General features: G+C 39.4%; 1 protein-coding gene across 2 annotated transcripts; it reads right to left on the bottom strand.

Moving 5' to 3' along the window:
* Positions 1 to 209: 209 nt before the first annotated feature.
* LOC110985802 (spliceosome-associated protein CWC27 homolog) lies at positions 210 to 19,185 on the bottom strand. 2 transcript variants are annotated; one of them, XM_087144164.1, is made up of 12 exons: positions 19,008 to 19,179; positions 17,168 to 17,253; positions 16,188 to 16,397; positions 15,471 to 15,614; positions 15,044 to 15,142; positions 12,872 to 12,966; positions 12,065 to 12,220; positions 11,708 to 11,875; positions 11,211 to 11,353; positions 9,590 to 9,705; positions 3,113 to 3,246; positions 210 to 2,895 (listed from the first exon to the last, which is right to left on the bottom strand). In XM_087144164.1, the coding sequence occupies exons 3-12, from the start codon at positions 16,254 to 16,256 to the stop codon at positions 2,742 to 2,744; spliced, it is 1,278 nt and encodes a 425-aa protein (XP_087000290.1). In that variant the 5' UTR covers positions 16,257 to 16,397; positions 17,168 to 17,253; positions 19,008 to 19,179; the 3' UTR covers positions 210 to 2,741. The 2 variants fall into 2 exon arrangements, with proteins under 2 accessions (XP_087000290.1, XP_022102847.1); XM_022247155.2 differs by lacking the exon at positions 17,168 to 17,253 and having other exon boundaries at positions 19,008 to 19,185.
* Between the last annotated feature and the right edge of the window lie 1,454 nt (positions 19,186 to 20,639).

Raw genomic sequence — 20,639 nt, 5'->3', positions numbered from 1 at the left:
GATAAAAAAAACCCCAAGCATCAAACTCCTTGACCCTTTCCCTATCCAGATCTGTGTTCCTTCTCCGAAGTGACAACAAAGGAAAGCAGGAAAATCTCCCCCATCCTTCCGCAAGGGTTCCTGGTGTTCGTTCTACATTAACCCCACTTGATGTGAACCAGGAACTGAGCATGGCGTCAGAGAGTATTAGCGCTGGGGTACACTGGGTCTTAATGGTTTCCGCCATCAATTCTTTATTGCCATGGAAGGATTAAAAAAAACAAAGCACGTGTAAATATGAGAAGCATGAAGATAAAGGGCTTTATATTACGTGGAAATACTCAAATAGGGCCAGAAGAAACTTATGAGCCTATAGAATAAACAGTATGTCCAATTGGTACACAAAATACACAAATCCTTGGATTATGAGCTCTACCGATTTCAATTCTAAACCAGAAAATGTTAGCTCAGAACCTAAATCAAATCGCGGCTCGACAAGTTGACGAAGACAGGGATGGTAGCCAGTATAGGTGACAGGGGCACCATACATGAACGTGGGGAGTTACAGGAGGTGACCATCCCCGTGGGTCATTGAACCAAGCAATACACCCTATTAGAATAATTCAACTGAATGTGAGGAATTGATGGAGGTGAGAGCCAATGGGGGCAGGATTTCATGGCGCTATCATCATGATTATGCAAACCTTGATGACGGGACTGGCCCCTTTCTCGCGCTATATTACTGCCTCACGTATCCACATACATGTGCACCGTACACACGGCCATGAGATTATAGAGTACATGAACACCGTGCCGTTCTCAGATGCATGCATCCACAACATGGGTTTTTAAGTGAAAAGTGGTGTTCGCCTCACGAATATCTTGCTCTCTAAACACTTGAGAAACTTTCTTGAAGAAAGGGTGAAAGAATTTCGACAATCATTATGGGCTATACGTGTAACCATTCCCGTTTGTTTTCCTACAGATGTGTCAAGCCGAATCATTTGAAGTACGTGTAAGGTGTGGGAGGTAACCGTGCTGAACTGTAAATCCTTCGGCAAACACTATTTACTCATCCCAATGACGTTCTTGTTATGTTGTTAATGGCGAAAAATTAGAGCTAAATCAGTCACAGCATTTCGATATGCTTGCATCAACCCAACATCTTTGCTACATCCTATGACCTTCTGTATTATACTGTACAAGTATGATATTGAATAAAATTTTTCATTGTCTTGGGAACAATAGCTGCGGTATTGCGGATGTGGAATGACATGCATTAGCTCCCATGACAGACATCGTAGGTTTCGTATAGCCTCTACCAAGAACTTTCCTGTTCTTCAAATGTCATCAGGTATCTTCAGCTGGGAAACTTCACGTGTCCCATTTGATCGATTAGAAAAAAAGTTTAGGACTAACATTCAAATGAGAGCTGCAGGTCAAGGGTAGAAAGTTTTCTTCAGAGGGTAAAAGTCCCCCACTTATTAAATTACGAATACAAAAATCTTACAATATTCTAACAGGCAAAAAAACCCCCAGCATATTTGATCAACCATTTTGAGTACGTCCGACGTTACATGTTCTTGCACTCTGAGCAGCACTGACAGCGTGTGTGAAAATTAAATACGCAGCATTATCAATCCAACTGATTGCAGCAAAATATTGTGTGGGCATTAGTTAAAGCCACGGCGTTGCTTTGGTCGGGCCTTGGGTCGCGGCTATTGAAATACAGAAGGGGGCTGGATCTGCTGCAAGTCAGCTTACAACCATTCCAGTTTACGGGAATGATAAGCAATCACTTCACCTTACAAAATCAAACAGCCTTTTGACCTTCCAAATTCTACGAGCAACCGACGGATACATCTCAATTTACTCATTCTAATTATGCACTTCCTGGTGTAAGGTATTCTGACAGTTCTCTTTGTCGTTTGTCTGGTTGAACGGTGGTTCAACATTAGGGTACTTGATCATAGTCAATGTAAATTTCTGAGATGCCCGCCACACTCTTGAAATCATGTTCAATTGATCTTGATGTCCAACGGTTGCACAAAGTGACGGGGGGGGGCAGAGATGCAGCATGCAATGGGATGGAGAATTCAAGCGCAAAATGGGAGGGGGGAATTGTGGTAGAAACAATATTGGGACGGCAAATACATTGTAGATGAAAAATCAGGACAGTGAAAATAGATCATATGTTGAAAACCTGGAAAGTGAAAAACTTTTGAAACAAATTCATCATAGTCGGTTCAGCATTGTTATGAGCAACAGAAAAATATCCCCATGATACAAATAGTGATAAAATATAAATATAAAACATTTAATCTGTACTCAGTGCAGTTTTGAAAAAATTGAGCTCCCCAGTCAACATTCTATTACCAAGAGACATAACATACCATATCACAGTAGAAGACAGGAGCAAGGGAACAGGGATTCAATCCCATCCAAGTAGGATTATAAACATAAAATTATACCAGTGAGGGACAAACCATACTTTGTACAATTTACATCCCCTCATGCGAACGAATTTCCAATAATTGGCGTGATCTTTATTGATAATTTGAGCTTCAGGGGTGACATGCCTTATTAAAAACTGTCTGTTGTTTTATTTCATTAAAATAACTGTCATTGTAGAGCATCAGTTTACACAGTCTTCAAAATAACTATGGATAATTGAATTTGAGTAGGTCGGTTGTTTGTTGGATAAATACACCAAGGAAATGTATACACGTATAAAGTATTACAAGACGCTTCCATTACAAAGTTCATTTCCTTTCCTTAGATTTCTTCTTGCCTTCTTCTCTTCTCCTCTTGTTCATGGGATTTCTAGGGTCGTAGATGCTATATGTATCTGCATCTTTGATATTCGCATCTTTCACTTGGCTCATGCTCATCTCACATTTGAGAATGTGAGCCATCCTGCAAAAATGTAAAAATTGTAAGGGTGTTTACATGGGAAAAAAGGTGGATTTTCAAAATGATCAGATCATCATTAGTAATAAATGATGACATATCACTTAGTACCAAATGTAAACAGACCTTAGGCTAAAGAACTACAAGGCAACGGGAACAGCTACAGGGAAACAAGGGCAGATAAAGAAAAGCACGAATGAGAAGAAAAGGATGTATGCATAACCATCTTGTCCCGGCAGTCTCTTCTTCATCTTCATCATCTTGATTTTTAACATCAGCTTTTGTGTTGCCATCATTTTTTTCTTCTTGATTGGCTTGATGAAGAGAATTCTGGAACTTGGCAAGAATTGCAAGTGTCTGAAAAAGGGAAACAAGAAAAGAGGAAATTAAAGCTAAGAATATTTCTGCCTTCCCGATTAAAGATTCGTATTCGTCTTTTGTTTTGTTTTGTAGTTTGGGAACTTACTCATCATCCAGTTATATTCATATGACCTGAGTCATGGAAACAGAGGCATAAATTTAATGAACTTCATGAAACTTAAAAGCAAGCAGATCTTAAGTGATGTCTGTGTCAGAATAAATCACAAAGACACTGTCTTTCCTTGACATTCAGTTCTTGTGATGATGGTCTGATCTGATTCCTTAAATCTGGATGTCTATTTCTGGTTCTTCCCCTGATTAATACCACATGCCCCCTTGCAAGTCTGACAATCAGGGTAAGCTCCCTACAGGGTTCATACGCTCCCACAGGGAGGGAGTCTGAAATTAATCCACTCTGGCATGAAAGGAAGGACCTGGGACACATGCAGCATTTGCTTTTTACTTGGGGGTCAACCTTTTCTTCTGTTGAGGAACAACATGTATAACATTTCAAGTTGAAATAAAATATGAAATTAAGCATGGCTGGAAAAGTATTAATAAGAACATCTACCAGTAATGTTGTTTGCCACATAATATTGGAATTGGAAGGAGATCTGCATGAGCACAATTTTATGTTGATCATGATTTGTTATGCTAAGTACAATTAAAAGTGTTTATCCTATCTCAAAGCTGGGATTATGCTTTCTTTTTTCAAGTTTAGGAAGGCATTAGCACAAAGAGAAATGTTTAAACCCACCAGAAAAGGGCTCTATAGTTATTTACAATTTACATTACAGTCCAAGAATGGCTTCAGCTTATACATGAGCATTTGTTTCTGTAGGCTCATTGGAAAAAGTTAGTTAATATCCTGCGATATTGCACCTTATTTGAATAGAGTGTGAATTTGACATTTTGTAACAACAGTATGTCTGACATTCACATACAAAATGTATATAAATAGTCAAGGGAAGATAACCATGTCTAAAGTGTTCCCAAGTACTAACCTTTCATTTTTGCAATTAAAATCTCAAATCCTAAAGACCATCTACATGAAGTTAACATTCTGCACATACAAAAAACAAATTATAGGAGAGGCTTGCTCCAAAAAGGGAGGGGAGGGGGTTCAGTACTGATCCGGGAATATCAAATCCAGGATTTCCAAGTATTTACAGGTGACTGAGCTAGCACTTACACGTACACCATGAACGGGACCCAATTTAAGATTGCAATCAATCCGAAATCAGAACTGAACCCTTCTAAATGTATTCTACAGCTGATATTGGTACAATGACAATGAATCCTGAATAATGAAACTGGACAAAACAAGCAAGTGAAATAAACAGGATGTGGCAAGGTTGATCAGCTAAAAATGAAATTCTGTACATTCTTTTAGAATGTGGAACCCTTCAACTTGTTTAAAAGCTGACCCTGAAGTGATTGAGTAGCCTAAGGGAAAAGCTGATACTAAGTGGGAATAACTGGTACCCTGAGGAGGAACTACTCATTAAGTAGCTTAGTAGTTTGACCTAGGCAAAGACTTGCAATCCCCAGTCTGGTCTCAATCAGCCTGAGTCAATGTCAAGTGTGAAAGTCTCTGGGCATTTTAGAGGAATGGGAAGGAGAGCTAAGATTTAAGGATGATGGGTTGAAGATGACATCATTTTGGAGTCAGTGTGACGAAGCCTAAGAGAGGGCATTCCCATGTGGGTGGTGTTATCATTCACCAGCCAGCTGTAAGTTGCTGCTATCAGCTCCAGCTTATGTGTGCCTTGTTCAAGGGTGTCTGTGAGGGGCCAACATTTTTTCCCATGAGAGTACAGAGGGGTAATCCCTAAACCTAATTGGTTTTTTGGAAGAAAGCCAGCTCTTTGAAAGGGGTTTGGGCACTTTCTGCCCTCACCTTACAGCTTGTGTACAACCCACTTATTTTGATCTACAAGTTTGATATCATTACCAAAGATACCCTTTACAAGGAGAATTCACACTTTCTGAGTAGTCATACCTCTCTGGCCTAAACTCAGACATTGGAAACCTGTATCCTTTCTCACTTGCTCAGGGATACAAAATCTATTATACCTTCGGTACATCCCTGGCCTGCTAAGCGAAATAGCATCTGAACTTTTCGGGGCTTGTTCAGGGACACAAACACCCATGATATCATCCAAAGTTAAGGACACAGGCACCTCTAATACTATCTCTGGATTTCTTCTAGGAGCACAAATGTCTACGATACCCTTTAATGACATGCAGTACTTCTTTAACTATAGTAAAGAGGCCACACACACACACGCTAGTAAGATATCCCATTTTCATAATGGTTCCTATCACTTCTTTTAAGTAGGTAGAGACAAACCAAAGTGTCAGTGTATGTACAAATCCCAAATGACATGATGAGGCATAATGAAGGGTTTCCCCAATTCAGACACTGAAGCCACCTATTGCTTCCTACGATGAGCAACGATTGGCCAGGGACTTTGTAAACAAATGGAAATGGAATGATGACGAATGTTATTCCTGGTTACTGTAGTATATCCCAGCAGGTTATCCAAAAGCGGAATTGGGGAAATCCATCAATTTAGTACGTCTGGGGCTATCAGCCAGGAACGGAAATGAAATGATGACAAATGGAGGTGAATATTATACAAGGAGGTATACACAAGGTTTCTACACTTATACGTGTACACTACAGTAGTACCCAAGTCGAATTTTTTGGCCTTCCCCTAATCGCTGGATGTCCTCTTATTACAACAACTAAAGATGAATGGAATAATTGGTATTGACATCTGTAAGCCAGGTGATTCAGCCATAGCAACAAGTACAAGCATACAGTGAAGAAGTTTTGAAAAATGAAGGACATCCAAAACAACACAAAACCTTGTACGGTACTCATTTTTTTTGTAATGGCATAAAGTAAACTTGAATAAACAAAAAAAAGAGGAAATCGACTGATCTGGGGAAAACTGTCATGCCTTTAAGTAGTCTGCTGAAATTAATAAAGACATCAGAGTGGAAATAATAGGACAAGAGAGATATACATTTCTTCTTTGAAATCCTGCGCGATGGAGAAAAGGTATCCCCTCCATGCACAAGCGCCCCTGACCAGTGTGCCAAGCACCCAGGCAAATGTGAAATAACTCATGTAAATGTACTATATACTTGGTGTCAGCCATGCACAAACAAATTTGCACACCAAATGTTTCTACTTAGTAAACCAGTTTTCTCTCTGTAGAGTGCAAATAAATTACGAGCAACAGTATACATTGTACTTATTATTTTGAAGAAGGTGCATGCTATGGATTCAAGTATGAACATTTGGTGAACATGTCTGAATAAATCAACTTGAATGCAACTGGGACTTCAGTCAATAATGCAGTATACATTTACATATTAAAAAGTTCATAATTTCAGAAGTCTGTCCCTGGCACTCATAGTAACTCTAGATCTAAGCCTACAGTGATCTAACCTTCACAACAGAGCCTGAAATGGGCTGACAGGCCAAGGCTTAAAGGTTATTCTATTGGGATTTGTAATATGCCTGCTGTACCCATCATAGCCTGGGGGTAGACACTGAGACTGGCACATGGGTTGCCAATCAGTTCCAATCACTCATGCCATTCATTTGCCTATCACTGTAGGCCCATAGCTGCATGACGTGATGGAAGAAGGAGTACGTGACTGAAGAGATGAAACTGTGATTGGCTTGGATTGATTGCATGAGGGCACTCTTTAAGTTTAGTGGTTCACACTTTGACCATGGTGTTGCAATGCACATCCTACATTGTACATGTATAGTGATAACGACTTCAAAAAATCCCGAAAAAAAAACACATTTAGTGGCGAATCCAGCTTTTGGTGTGGGGGAGAGGTTTAAATAGCGAATGCGGCTTTAGGCTCATTCAGCATGATGTCAGGAGAAAAAAATCAAAAGCCTTACTCATGGTCCCGTCATCCTTGCTTTTATACGCCCGTGTTGTTTTCCTAGGGTTTTGGTGCTGTACCGATTAATTTCTTTCCTATTAACCTATGAAGTATTCTTTGTAAAAAAAACACCTTATCTGTCGGGGGGGGCCCACACTACACCACTGCCCACATGGCTTTAGATTGAAACATATTTCCAACTTTGAACTAAAATGACAATCGTGAAAAGTGCCTCAATCATTTGAACATTTTTACATCAATCAACCATCATCAATCATCCAATTTTGAGTAAACTTAAATTCATGTACCGTTTGATATTTGGATATATTTGTTTACAGTATTTAAAACATAATTAATAGCATGAAATTACATGTACTCTCACAGACAGACAAATTTCACACTCGTTATCACACTCAATTTTCTGTTTGCAGTGAAAGCAGTAACGGCAACACACGTGCATACTGTAGAGACAATAAGACTTGTGTACATGTACCCTAACCTATCATAGCAATTAATCATCACGCCTAGTGCTATGGTTTGGATATGGTCAATGCCCTACAGGTAATTCCATCTGTCATTGCTTGGAAAGTGTCATTAATTATGGGCTTTCACGTGTGAATTTGCTTCAATTATGCTTCATTTCCCTGGTAGCGCCGTGCCGTCATGCAACATGTGGCTCCAGTGGAAAAGCTGTCCAGAGAAAGAAGAAATTCTGATGAAAAATATGTGCAAATTCCCCGAAGGTATCTTTCCTCTGACTCTCAATCTGACTTCCGTGCCTTAGGTGAATAAAGGGGGTGGAGAGCTGTGAACAGGGAGTTTCTAAAGTAATTTCCTCACCGAGAGTTGAAGATTGACTTGCATCCTTTAGTAGCATCTTTGTTCATTTACATTTTGTACATGTTGACCACCCTAATCCCTACCTCACCAATTTCATCAACAAGAATCTGTGTATTGAAAGTGCACTCAAGGGTTTAGGGTTGAGAAAGAAATTGAATGTCTAAATTCAGTTTTTCCATGGTTAAGTGAAGTTAAGAGCATTTTACACGGATGGACCCAGTGTTAATTTGGGTTGGGTAAGGTATTAGCAGTCACCATAATTTAGCAGGCTTCTCTTGTTTACTGTCACATTTTACCTGTCAGTCACATTTTACCTGGCCAGCAAAAAAGGACTTTTATGTTGAAAAGGGAAAACAATTCATTTACATGTAAATGTAAATAGTTTACTGACCGGGGATTAATTTTATATGAAATTACACTGTTAAGGATTCATGTGAGATTGATTTGAGATAGCTTAGCCAGCTGTCAAGGTAAGTGTCTATCTTTGGAAAGTGTCAGGCATGCAAAGTCAGCAAGTTTGCAATCCTGAATCCATGCATTATGGTTAATAATCCACTGAGGTTGTTTACATAAATTTTTCAGCAAAGTCACTGCACAGGTTGCCAAGGCATGCTTTCTATTTATGCTGAGTAACAATCTGGTGACTGTATAACAATACCTGCAGAGTACAAGCACTTGTACATGTACGGAACATGATCTTGGTTTGGGCATAGGGCAAGCACAAATCTTAGCTGTTATCAGTCAACTAGAGCACTAACTACTCATTTACACCACTTTTTGGCTATTTCATTGATAAGGACCAGTACATACCTGCAAGACATGAGGGCTACTAATAATTCAAAATTTACATGTTAGAGGAAAGAAGCAGAGCAGTTGATATGAATTTATCAATGATGACACAATTGGTAACCGTCTGCCCATCATTCAACAGCAATTCCTATGAGACCACTGGCCCATGAGCAGAAAGCACAAACATGGGAACTGCCTCGTTTATTCCCAGCATATGCAACTACATTATGTAAAGACATGAAGTCTGTTATCTTGTTAATTATAATGTTATGCTTCCAAGACCTGCTCTTACATGCTTCCTGTTCTGGTATGAACTTTGAAAGATTCCTAGGTCTTGTCCTATTTTGATGGGCAGACTTACTGGAGCCAAGAGACAACCCTAGATCAGTTCAGCAGTCCCACCTGTCTCTCTACACATTGACAGTAATAACAACCTATGGAAGACCTGTATGTCTTGTACATGAATGCGAGGAACTACATGTAATTAGTATATATCAAGATGATTTAGAAGGTCCACCAGATAGAACAAAAATTGAGAATCTGGCAAACAATGAAAGCTTATTTTGTTTTGGTTAATGCCTACTGCATGTATGAACTACACATATTAAACAACAGTTATAGTGGATGAAAGCCAACCAACCAACATGTACGAATGTTTATAAACACCTAATTAATGGTTCAAGGTCATGTCCAACCTTGGTTATAATCCCCCTTAATATAATATGTGTTTTTATTTGAAATACAAGGTTCAAGTCCAATCTTAGCCTTAACCATACCAAACTTACACACTTACCTGATCTTCTCTATTGCCTCCCACTGCTTGGTTCTTCTTCATTTGTCGGAATTTCTTTTTTTGCTGACGAAATTCTGACATCATATCATTGGATACTGGACTTGCACTAACAGCTTCTAGAAATGTAACAAAGTAACTAGTGACCTGATTGAAAATGTCTGTTGTCTTAAATTGTATAACGGATACTTTATTGAAAGCAAACATATTTCCAAATCTTTTTATGGGAGTGAAAACTTGAATTGTACAAGACACTTTTAGGAAGAAGGCAACTGTGGTAGGTTTTGAAAGGTTGGCAAAATCTCAGAGCAAAGTTCTAAAGAATTCAATATTCAAGTTTACAACTGATGCACATGTACGGCTGGTTGACTGTAAACCGCAATGAATTAGCATCTACAAAATCAAAGTACAGAAACCTCAACTTTATGTTGTTTGAAACAAGAATGTGTAGCTGAATTTTGTACATGAAATAATGACTCATCAAAACCATGGGATAATTTATGATCTTTTCCTTGTAAAACCACCACACATACACACTGTATTTAAAATGCTTTTCAACATGTCAAACAGAACAAAATTTCAAAAATCCAGGTCAATGTGTCAATTACCTCTTGGCAATTTACAGACAATCTGCAGCCACAATACATGAATGTTAGATGACTGACACTTCCTGTGGCAATACAGGAGTTTCAAAATAGTGCACCACCAAGGGTTTGCAACATGTTGGCCAATCACAATACGTGAAATGTGTCGTTTCAATCCTTCCCAATGTGCATTACGTGCAGTTGCAACCGCATTGCAAACTCTTGGCGGCACACATTTGGAATCGCTCGTATTAAAAACAGGAATCATTGCCATATTGACCTCATTTATTGATTATTCACTCTTCTGTTACAAAGTGGTTGATTTACCCCACCCCCTCAAAAACCTATAGAGGTTTCACAGATAGGAAATTTGTCAGTTGCCTTCAAGAGCAGAGAAGTCTGAACTCTTTTTAGTTAATGAATGCTGAGTGAGGTTATTACAGGAGCAATAATAAATATTTCAGAACTTTGGAAATACAATTATCAAGAAAACTAATCCCACTGAACCAAATGACCTTGGACAGGAACAGAGATCTCTGCAGCCAAATGTAAGGCAATGATGTTGATAGAAATTCAAAGACATGCTACAGAAACTGTACATGTACTTCCAGAACATGGTAGGCTCTTGCAAAAGGAGCGTACTGAACCCAACGAACTTCAACAGATACATGTAGGTCACTGTACCCAAACTGATAAATTCCAACCAAGTGACTCTGCTAGAGTTTGAGTGATATGGTATGGATGGGTCTATGCAGTATAGGATGATTTGCACTGCAGCAGTACCAAACCTGACAGACTCATGCATAGTTCAACACTTGGTGACACAAGAGAGACACTGCACTCAATGATCCCTGTGTGTCCCAACTCACACAAAATCTAACACCATCACCCTGGGCCTTTGACATCAAGTCCAACAAAATCCAACAAGTTTGATGGATACTGGGCTTTTAGGTTTATTTTGTTGAAACAAACCTGGAACATATATTCTTCTCCAAGAAAATACTGACAAAAAGGGGAATTTTAAATGATGAAATTGCTACCTTTTTGCTGGATTTCGGCCTCTTCCTCATCACTTTTTTTCCTTTCGTCTTTATCTTGAAGCCTCGCGTCACTGTCTCTCCTTTTGGTTTCCCTTACATGTGACTCTCTTGTAAGTTGATCGGATTCCTTCTGCATCTCACTTCTGCATGGTATTCAAACAGATTAAATTGAGAAAGAACATTTTGTTTTAATCCTTCACTGCCTGTGCACATTGCAGTTTAATATCAGATGAAGAATTCCTGTGTGACTTTATTAGAAACTATACCCTTCAAGTTTATATGATGTGCAGATAATGCAAAGGCTTGATGTTTTATTAAAAAAGAAAAACATTGAGGAAATGAAATTACTTATAAGAGTACCCAAGCGAATATGTCAAGCACACAAATTTTATGTTTAAAAGGTACTAGCTTGAGAACCAGTGTGTGAACTAACTAGAGAGCGTACTCTGTGGCTTCCTGGCTCAAAATGACATCACGTCTCGGTTCTCTATACCAACCTCCTTGATTGTCCATCATCTGCTTCCTCATGCAGTTTTTGTACAGGTTTTTCTGATGACTTCTTGAGTTTCTTGCGGATTGATTCCTTCACATCCTCATGCGATACTTGTTTCTCTTCTTCAATTTCTTCGATAACATCATCTGATGGCAATGTAGGCTTTGGCTTCCTAACAACAAATACGCAAACAACAAGATTTGCTTGAGCGATGCAAGCACAAACCATTTGCACGAAATGTACACTGTTTTATTTTATCTGTTTTCACAAGCAGACTAAATACAGTTTTGGCGTAACTGAAACAATTGAGAACTTAATGGAACAGAGTAAGAAGACAGAGATAGTCCAAAACAGTACTTACTCTACATTAACGGCTGCAACTGAGCTCAGATTGGGATCATTCCCAAGGTCATGAGCACTCTTGCTTTTATGTTTCTGCTTTATTTTCAAGCTTGCTTCATTTACTTCTTCTTCATCTTCTTCAGCTTCTTCTCCAAAAGATAATAAGCTGAAATTTCTGAAGAGTAACAGTCAATTCAACAGAACAATTCAACACTTTTGTTAGCCCAAATTGATTTTTTAAGCTGTATTCTTCAATACAAGAAACACTGTACAAGAAACTCCACCTGATGAGATGTGCAACACCTGCTTTGTGTATTCCTTCTGAAACAAGCTGTAAAACCTCTGCACAGCTGGTTCAGAAGCAAAAACAGCAAATGCTGAAAATAAACTGCAGTCAATGCTACTTGAAGCACTTCATATTACCATCATTAACAGTATGTAATATATCACAAAATTTATTTAACAGTTGAAGTTTTCCAAATTGACCTGACCATGTTTTTCAGTGGACACTTTCAGAATTAAGACTGCAGTGCACAAGTAAACAAAGATTAAAAAAAGACATTTAAAGTAGCTTGACATTCTGTGGTTGTTCATTTCATTTGAAACAAATGCCAACCAACATCTTTTGCTGTTATTTAAAACACCAGTTAACACTTAGCTCAACAATGAATCAGTTTAAAATAAAAGAGCCCAAATAAAATCTTACCTACCAATCCTGTTTTCAGATGCCATGCAATAGGAAGTAAAACTATTTTTCGCTGAATTAATGCACAAATGTTTAAGAATTGTAATTATTGCGGCCATGGATTTACCCTTATTAACTTACTTTGTAGCCTTAGATTTACTTTTCTTCCTTACTTCCTTCTCCGTTTCCTTCTTCAGCTGACGGGGTACAATATCATCAAATGGATTAGATAAGACCTTTAAAATGAATGATGTAAACAGAATGACAACATACAGTGGTAACAAGTACAATGATCAATTAATCTGTTCCAGTATATTTTTAGGAATAAAAATAACAAACTTGAAGTCATGAACATGTTGCATATACACAAGTGATACATTATAAAAATGCAAAATAGTTTGAGGATGGACAAACCATTTCCACTGAAAACAGGGGTTCCCATTTACACAAGTAATACAAACATGGGGAAGCTGACACCGAATTAACAGTGCCCCAATACTGAACCTTCTTCAATCCACCTTTTAAGGTCACTGATAATGTGCTACTGTCATACTTGAGGTTATTGTTAACTGGCTTCACAATCCGTGCAAAATATTCCACTTTTAGCTTGCTTTGTTCAGGATTTTCCATTGCAACTCTGAAACCCTTATTGTGGCACAATATGATTGTCATCCACTTTTTCTTTAATTTCTTGTCCATGTCGCATCCATCTGCATCCACAGCTGATTTGTGCCAAAATGGCAGCATCGAGCTGTATACTCCCTAGGAAGCTGAGATGGTATTTGGAATGTTTCCTGGGTACAGTGAGCAGGGGTGATAATAATGGAAAGTACTTTGATCTAAGTTAGTTAAAGACGCTATATAAACACTGTTGTTATTATTATTATTCACCATCGCCCCTCACTCAATCTGTGAAATTCTTTGCTGTTACTGCCTCAAACTGCTATTACCTCAAACAGAGACAAAGATGAACTCTTTGGGAGTATAGTTTGCATTATGCAAACTTTGAACAAAACCCCACATTTTACACGAAACAAGTGTGAATATAAAGCAACCAAAAAGTTAGAGATAATTTCATGTGGGGGGGAGTTGAATTTTCAAGGTGATGTTGCGATGCACAAAGCAGAATGAGAAAGAATATCATGGTGCTGTTTGGTTGCAGACGAAGTACCAGCCAGTCATTTATACATGTACTCTACACTGGACTGCGTGGGATAGCATGTGTCCCTCAAATGAACAGTTTTGGTGGACTTTAAGACTTCTTAACTCCTTTATACCATGCATATGTACTGGATATGGTTGTATTTTGTGGGGATTGATTACATTTACACCAGGACAGTGATTTAGTTTGTGTTTTGGCAATTCCTTAGGGGTGTTATCAAAGTATTACACAATGTATATGTATGCCCACATTTTTGCTTTTAATTTGTGTCTCTTTTTACTGTTGTTTATTGTAGTATGCGAGAAATAATTAGAAAAATGAAAGACAATAAGAGATCAGACCTGGAACTGATCCCACCTAAAAGAAGATTGAGAAAGGAGGATCTGATCTTTTTGAATCAGACCTCAATCCACTTGCATTTACACTTGGACAGTGAGGGATCAGACACAGATCAAATCCTTCATGAAAGGGGATCGAGAAAAGGGGATCACAACGATCTCAATCAGACCCCAATCTGCCTTGCACTTACATTTGGATGAGAGATCAGACCTGGATCTGATCCTTCCTGAAAGGCGGATTAAGAAAAGGGGATCAGATCTGTATGAATCAGGCTTCAATCCAGCTTTTGTTTTCACTTTCAGATCAGACTTGGATCAAATCTTTCCTGAAAGGGGATCGGGCTTATCTGAATCTGAGCCCAATCCACCTTGTGTTGATATTTGGACAATGGAAGATCAGACCTTCAGATAAGATCTGATCCTTCCTGAAATTGGGATTGAGAAAGGGAGATCAGATCTATATGAATCAGACCCAAATCCAACCAGCGTTTAAACTCAGGACAATGAAGGACAAGACCTGGAACTGACCCTTCCTGAAAGGGGTACCGTAAAAGGGGGATCAGATCTATCTCTATCTAGCTCAGACCCCAATCCACTTTGCCATTACACTTGTCTCTCTTGACACTTGATCCTCTCCCAGGATCCTCCTTGTGGGATCACATCTCTCTTTAATTCTCTATGGGATCCAATGTAAATGCAGTGAAACATAAAGAATTGTCACACACTAATGAGCCAATACAGTAAGATGAATAAATTCAGGATGGTAACATTTCCTAACCATAAAGACAAGAGCGAATGATGGATACTGATTACCTCGGTTGACTTGATTTTTGGTGGATAAATAGGTCTGTCTTCGCAATCTACTTCTACCTCAGCCAACTTGATCATGTTGTAGATTGTGTTGCCAACCACCTAAAAATTTCAATAAATCACTGTATCAGTAGCGCACCACCAAGAGGTCTGCAATGCATTGGCCAATCACAATGCACGAAATCTGTCAACACAATGTGTGTTTGGAAAGGGTCCAAAGATTTCGTGCTTCGTGATAGGCCAACGCATCGCAAACTCTTGAAGGCGCGCTATTGTAAATCACCCGTATTGTTATTTTCGTTTTACAAATTTTCTACACAAAGTGCTATTAAAAACCGCCAGCTTTACAAAAAGCTGTGCTTTCTACCCACCATTTTCCCCGACCTTTTGGTAAGTAAAATACATATAATAAGAAAACCAAATTGATTACCTTGCCAAATATGGTGTGTTTGTTATTAAGATGATCACAGCGGTCAAAGGTCAAGAAGAACTGACTGCCATTGTCATTAGGTCCAGCATTAGCCATGGCAAGCAATCCACGTCGTGCAAACTTAAGCCGAGAATGAAACTCATCCTGTAGATTTAATTTAAAATCAGAGATTTAACCAATAGGAATGCAATATTATTTTGACATTTATTTCCAAATGTCTACAGAGTGTAAATTTAAATAGCAAATTCAGATTTATGACAATATTTGTACTCATTACCAATTTGTACACAGTACCCATGAAAAAAATCATAATCACAACAGCAAACGTAAGTAACTATCAAAAAAGATGTGATGGCTAGGCAGATACATAAAAGTAGAAATGTGGAAAAAGTAATCAAGAAATTACATGTACACAAAAAGGAAAATGGTTACAGCAATAGCTTAACCAAACGCAAGCTCATGGCTCAAATTAACTTAACAGTAATCAAGCTGAATTATGCTGAATGCAACATTTAAGTCTTTAGAAGAGCAACAGCAAGAAGTGTACACTGTACATGAGCTTTTGCTCATTAATGCAAACTGACTGAATCGTAATGACATAGCGCTTTTAAAAGAACCTTAATCCAAGCAATGCGAGACTGAAGGTGGAGCACATCACAGTCTAGGTGAATGATACCGTACAAATACAAGGACTACATGTACATGAAATAGAAATACCTTAAATGGGTGGCCATACACTGACTCCCCACCTTCTCCTGTGCCTGTGGGATCACCACCCTGAGCCATGAAACCCTTAATAATTCTATGGAAGATAGTGCCATCATAGTACCCCTCCCGACACAACTGGATGAAATTACGGCAGGCCTTGGGGGTCTCTTTTGACCATAATTCAACATCAATATCTCCGCATGTTGTTCTCAGTAGTACCTGTATGTGAAAATGAACAGTAGCAAGATTTAACCAATAGATCTCTCTAACATTAAATTAAAATATAAAAATAAACATGTTTTCTTAAACCTGCCAACATCAGATACAACTGTAACATTTAATAAAAGTGACAGATCAGTGTTCCAACTACACTATAAGACAAAATCTTCTGGTTATACACCAAGTTTTATGACAAACTGTAGAAATTTCAGTCATGTTGTGGCCATATTTTTGTCAAGTTTGTTCAATCACACATTTTTTTACAAATTGCCGTGCAATTCCTTTGTCACAGCAGCTAAACAACTGTGAAAACTTGTAAGCAGTGGTCTGAAAACAATCATTTCCTGCATTGTACAGGTAGGGTATGGTAAGAGCTAATCTAAATGGGACTATAAAAATATTTACTTGCAATATTTGGTGTCTATTTTGTATGCTACATTTTGTAATTTGACCACAAAATCAAGCCTACACCAAGAAAACCTAAGACTGAGACCAAGACCTATACCACAAAATCAAGGCTGTGACCAAGACAATCCAAGACTGAAACTAAGGGCCTGTTTCACACGGATCTCAATCACGATCAGCAATCCTTAAGCTGGTTTTCACTATCCACCAGACAGGTTCTAGTGTCAGTGAACAATCTTCAGATTGCTGATCGTGATCCAGATCCATGTGAAACAAACAGGCCCTTAGTCTCAGGCTCAGGTTGTCTTGGTCTCAGCATTGTTTTTCTGGTCTTGGTCTCAGTTTGAGGTTGTCTTGTTCACAACCTTGATTTTGTGGTTTTTGCCTTGTCTCAGTCTATGGTATGTATGCACTCCAGGCCTTGGTCTCGGACCATCTGGTCTCAACAACACTGAGAAGTGGAAGAAAGTCAAATTTTAACAACTAAGAGTAATATTTAAAACAATGTCAAACCTCATCATTACACCCAAGTTGTTCCCAATTCAGGAGGCCCTAAGCCTCCAATTTGCTGTTCAGATGTAGGACACAGTCGACACCTTGCCAGATGGCACTTATAGTTACAGTGCAAAATATGATAACGTATATTACTACACACTTGTAACTGATCCAACAAGTCTGAAGACAGCAATGTCCTCTTACCTCTTACGTGGGTTTATTGTGGGTTCACAAACAACCGGTTTACAAACGACTATGAAATGCATTGGCCTACCGTATGTTAGAGTCGCATTGCTACGATGTACATGTACAAACAAAATGAACACTCCCCACCAGCATGGCTCTTTTATGAGGGAGTGCTTCTGTACCGGTAGTGGGGCCAGTCCCGACAAAGTGGGACAGGCATTTTAGTTGGGTTGTAATGGGCAATATTGTCAGCTAGTAGGCAAATGGGTAGGCAGTCAACCATGACTCCATGGCTGGCTAAGAGGTGGGGTATGTGAGCACCCAAGATTGCATAACAAACTGCACTTGGATTGCTTGACATCTTGAAAAAATGGTGGCTGTGCCTATGGCCTAGCTTTGAACATGATCAAAACGTTCATGGCTCTTCCCAAACAAAGAGAACCACCCAAGGTTCTTCCAGATTCATGCAGACCATGTACGTGGAGAGACATATATCATCAGATGCCATCACGCACACGTGTCCATGGCACGCTTCAGTTTCACAAAGACTTCATGAGTCAGGGCTACTAGAGCTAAAATTGTGAAAGTATGACCTGGGCTTTAGATCAAGTTATAATATAATGCATGAATGCCTGCCACTGGGCCTGGTCAAAGTAACAAGAACTAACCTTGTTCTATTGCCCGACCATGTGCAAATATTGGAAAAGGCAATTTGTAGAGTCCTTACTTGAACTAGCCTAGGCTAAACCATGTTATCCCCTCCATCATGTCCCTGACATAGGCCTATGTACATGAACATCATTACATGCCTTTGTCCACTAACATAGGCCTTCATAGTCACAGCTGTTCATTCCACGAGCTTTCGCAACCCAAGCTAGTAACAGCGAGATGGAAACACTATTGACTTCTTGTAATGTAGCACTAGTACTTTACTAGCAGTTTGTTTTCACTGCAAAAGGTCACAAAGCTCCCAAGGAAGAGTTCCATATATACAGACGCTAGTAATTATTCCCTGAAGCGACCTATTTGTTGTCAGAATGCAAAACAATTAATGTCCAAAAAAGTTCAATTTAGGAGTAAAAAAAACAAGTCGTTTATTTGGAAAACACTTAAAGAGTTTTCAGACCAGTCTCATACATGACAAGATGTCACTGGGTTTGCAGGTTTGTGCACAGGGTGTCAAGCAGCACTCGTATTCCAGCTCCTGGATGTGAGAGAGAGTTTCGTCTTCTCATATGGCCGGCAGGGTCGGCCTGGGCCAATATAACCAGTTGTAGTAAGCGAATGTAAATAGCAATGCCATGCGATATGTTTGATAAATAGAGCAGGCCTCGCATGAATAACGTAAACATCATCATTGCATCCTGGTGGAGGCATGTCAGGTCTAGGCCTATGGTCCGATGGTTAGGCCGATAATAGTGTGCATCACGTGTTTACGGTCCACGATCACACCAACCATGCACCAACTCATTATTAAGCATAACACAACAGTTAAACCACAACATCACCCTTTGCATCAAATACCTTTCCATTAGTCGGTGGTTCGAGGATATAAGTTGCACTCATTCTAAAGCAAGTAGGCTTAACTAAGAAAGCGACGAAAATTTCATATTGTCTGCTGTTTCAGTCCCTGCAACTGCACTCGCACGCGCGCGACGATGATGGGCTAGAGAGGCTGAGCATAGCGCATATAATGCGCCCATTATATGAGGGCGCCATTTAGCTGACATAAATAACCTATAGACCGACAACAGCGGGCGCCAGAGTGTAATTTCCATTTATCTCCATAGACTGGATGGACATCGCGTCCAAAACGCGTCCCGCGCACGCGTATTTCAGGGTGCACCACTACAAGTAAATTCCCATAGACAGCAGTGATAAATCCCACACTTCACAAATATTTCAAAAATACTCACAACTATCACAGGTGTTCAGGCTGCACAGAAAAATGATGTTCCACGTGTCCTCTTTCATTTTCCTTTCAATTTTCGGGGGGTTGACCAATGAATTTTTGAGAAATTTTCACCAGAAGCAGACCACCCCTAAAATGCAGAAAATGTCCCTGTCCAGAAAAGTAGCCATTTTGAAAACCCTCCCTCAGCAAAATGGCTCAAAAAGTGCCACTTTTAAACCCGATTGCATCCAAATTGCCCAGAATTGCAAGCCCTGAGTCCGGCCCAGAGGTCCAGTCTCATATTTCTTGAATTCCTCAGTTCCATATGGCTCTCAGGACCCTCTAATATAGAATATTTTGAGTCTATAACTTTTATTAATGAGCTCGGCGGACATATTTCTGGCCTAATTACCAGGGTGCACACTTCAAGGGGGGGGGATCAGGTCAACTCGGACCCATGCCAACTCGGACCCAGGACCAATTCGGACCCACGCCAACTCGGACCCAATACTAACTCGGACCCATGACCATCTCGGACCCACAACCAACTCGGACCCACGCCAACTCGGACCCACCTCGAGTCAACTCGGACCCACTGAGTCTTATGGTTGCACTACACCAAATACTTTTTGTGAAAGAAATACTCTGAATCGGAAACTATCAATCCTAAATTCGGGGTTTATATAAATAATTCTATGATCCCTCGTGATTATAGCCCGTCTTATTGTAAAAAATTTAAAAAGTGGGATCAAAATATTAATAAAGAGCTTGCGAGCAGACATACAACGCTTCAAAACTGTCTCCAAGTTTAAGACAATAGGAAATATTCCACATTTTTATTTTAAAATAATTTGATTTGTGTTGTTCGAAATTGCCAGCCTATTTGCGTTATTTGGACAGTCAGTTTAGGCCTGTATGGATGAATTCCTCCATCTGCCTAAATTTTGCCCGTATTCGGGGGAAGGGGGGGTGGGACAAGGTGGAGATGTAAGACTTGCCAGGCCAAAAAAAATTGAAAAGCGAGGTGGGGGATACAGCATGAGACATTATAAAAGGTCGATGTTTCTTGATATTGATGTATATTATCTGCAGTGTTGTACGCATGCAGCATTTCTTATGTACAACCAGAAGGGCCTATCTGTGGCTTTTATTGCAAACAAAAACTTTTGGGGCTGTTTGGTGTAAAGTTCATTCGATTTCTTCTGGTGATCTGGGGTGCCAAAAAAACTTCGGAGGAAGGGCGTCAATGATTTGGTACTGTC

Source organism: Acanthaster planci, linkage group LG12 (assembly GCF_054643075.1).
Source record: "Acanthaster planci isolate LZ-2023a linkage group LG12, COTS_SCS, whole genome shotgun sequence".
NCBI classification, from domain to species: Eukaryota; Metazoa; Echinodermata; class Asteroidea; order Valvatida; family Acanthasteridae; genus Acanthaster; species Acanthaster planci.
Note: the sequence above shows the minus strand (reverse complement) of the source record. Positions and strands in the feature narration are given on the sequence as shown.

What these genes read in the sequence shown, in the direction of transcription:
- LOC110985802 (XM_022247155.2), bottom strand. Translation starts at nt 19,049, where the DNA reads ATGAGTGCAACTTATATCCTCGAACCACCGACTAATGGAAAG. An exon ending in TGTATGGCCACCCATTTAAG is followed by an intron (nt 15,615 to 16,187) that starts GTATTTCTATTT and finishes TTAAATCTACAG; the next exon opens with GATGAGTTTCATTCTCGGCT. An exon ending in CAAAAATCAAGTCAACCGAG is followed by an intron (nt 12,967 to 15,043) that starts GTAATCAGTATC and finishes TTCATTTTAAAG; the next exon opens with GTCTTATCTAATCCATTTGA.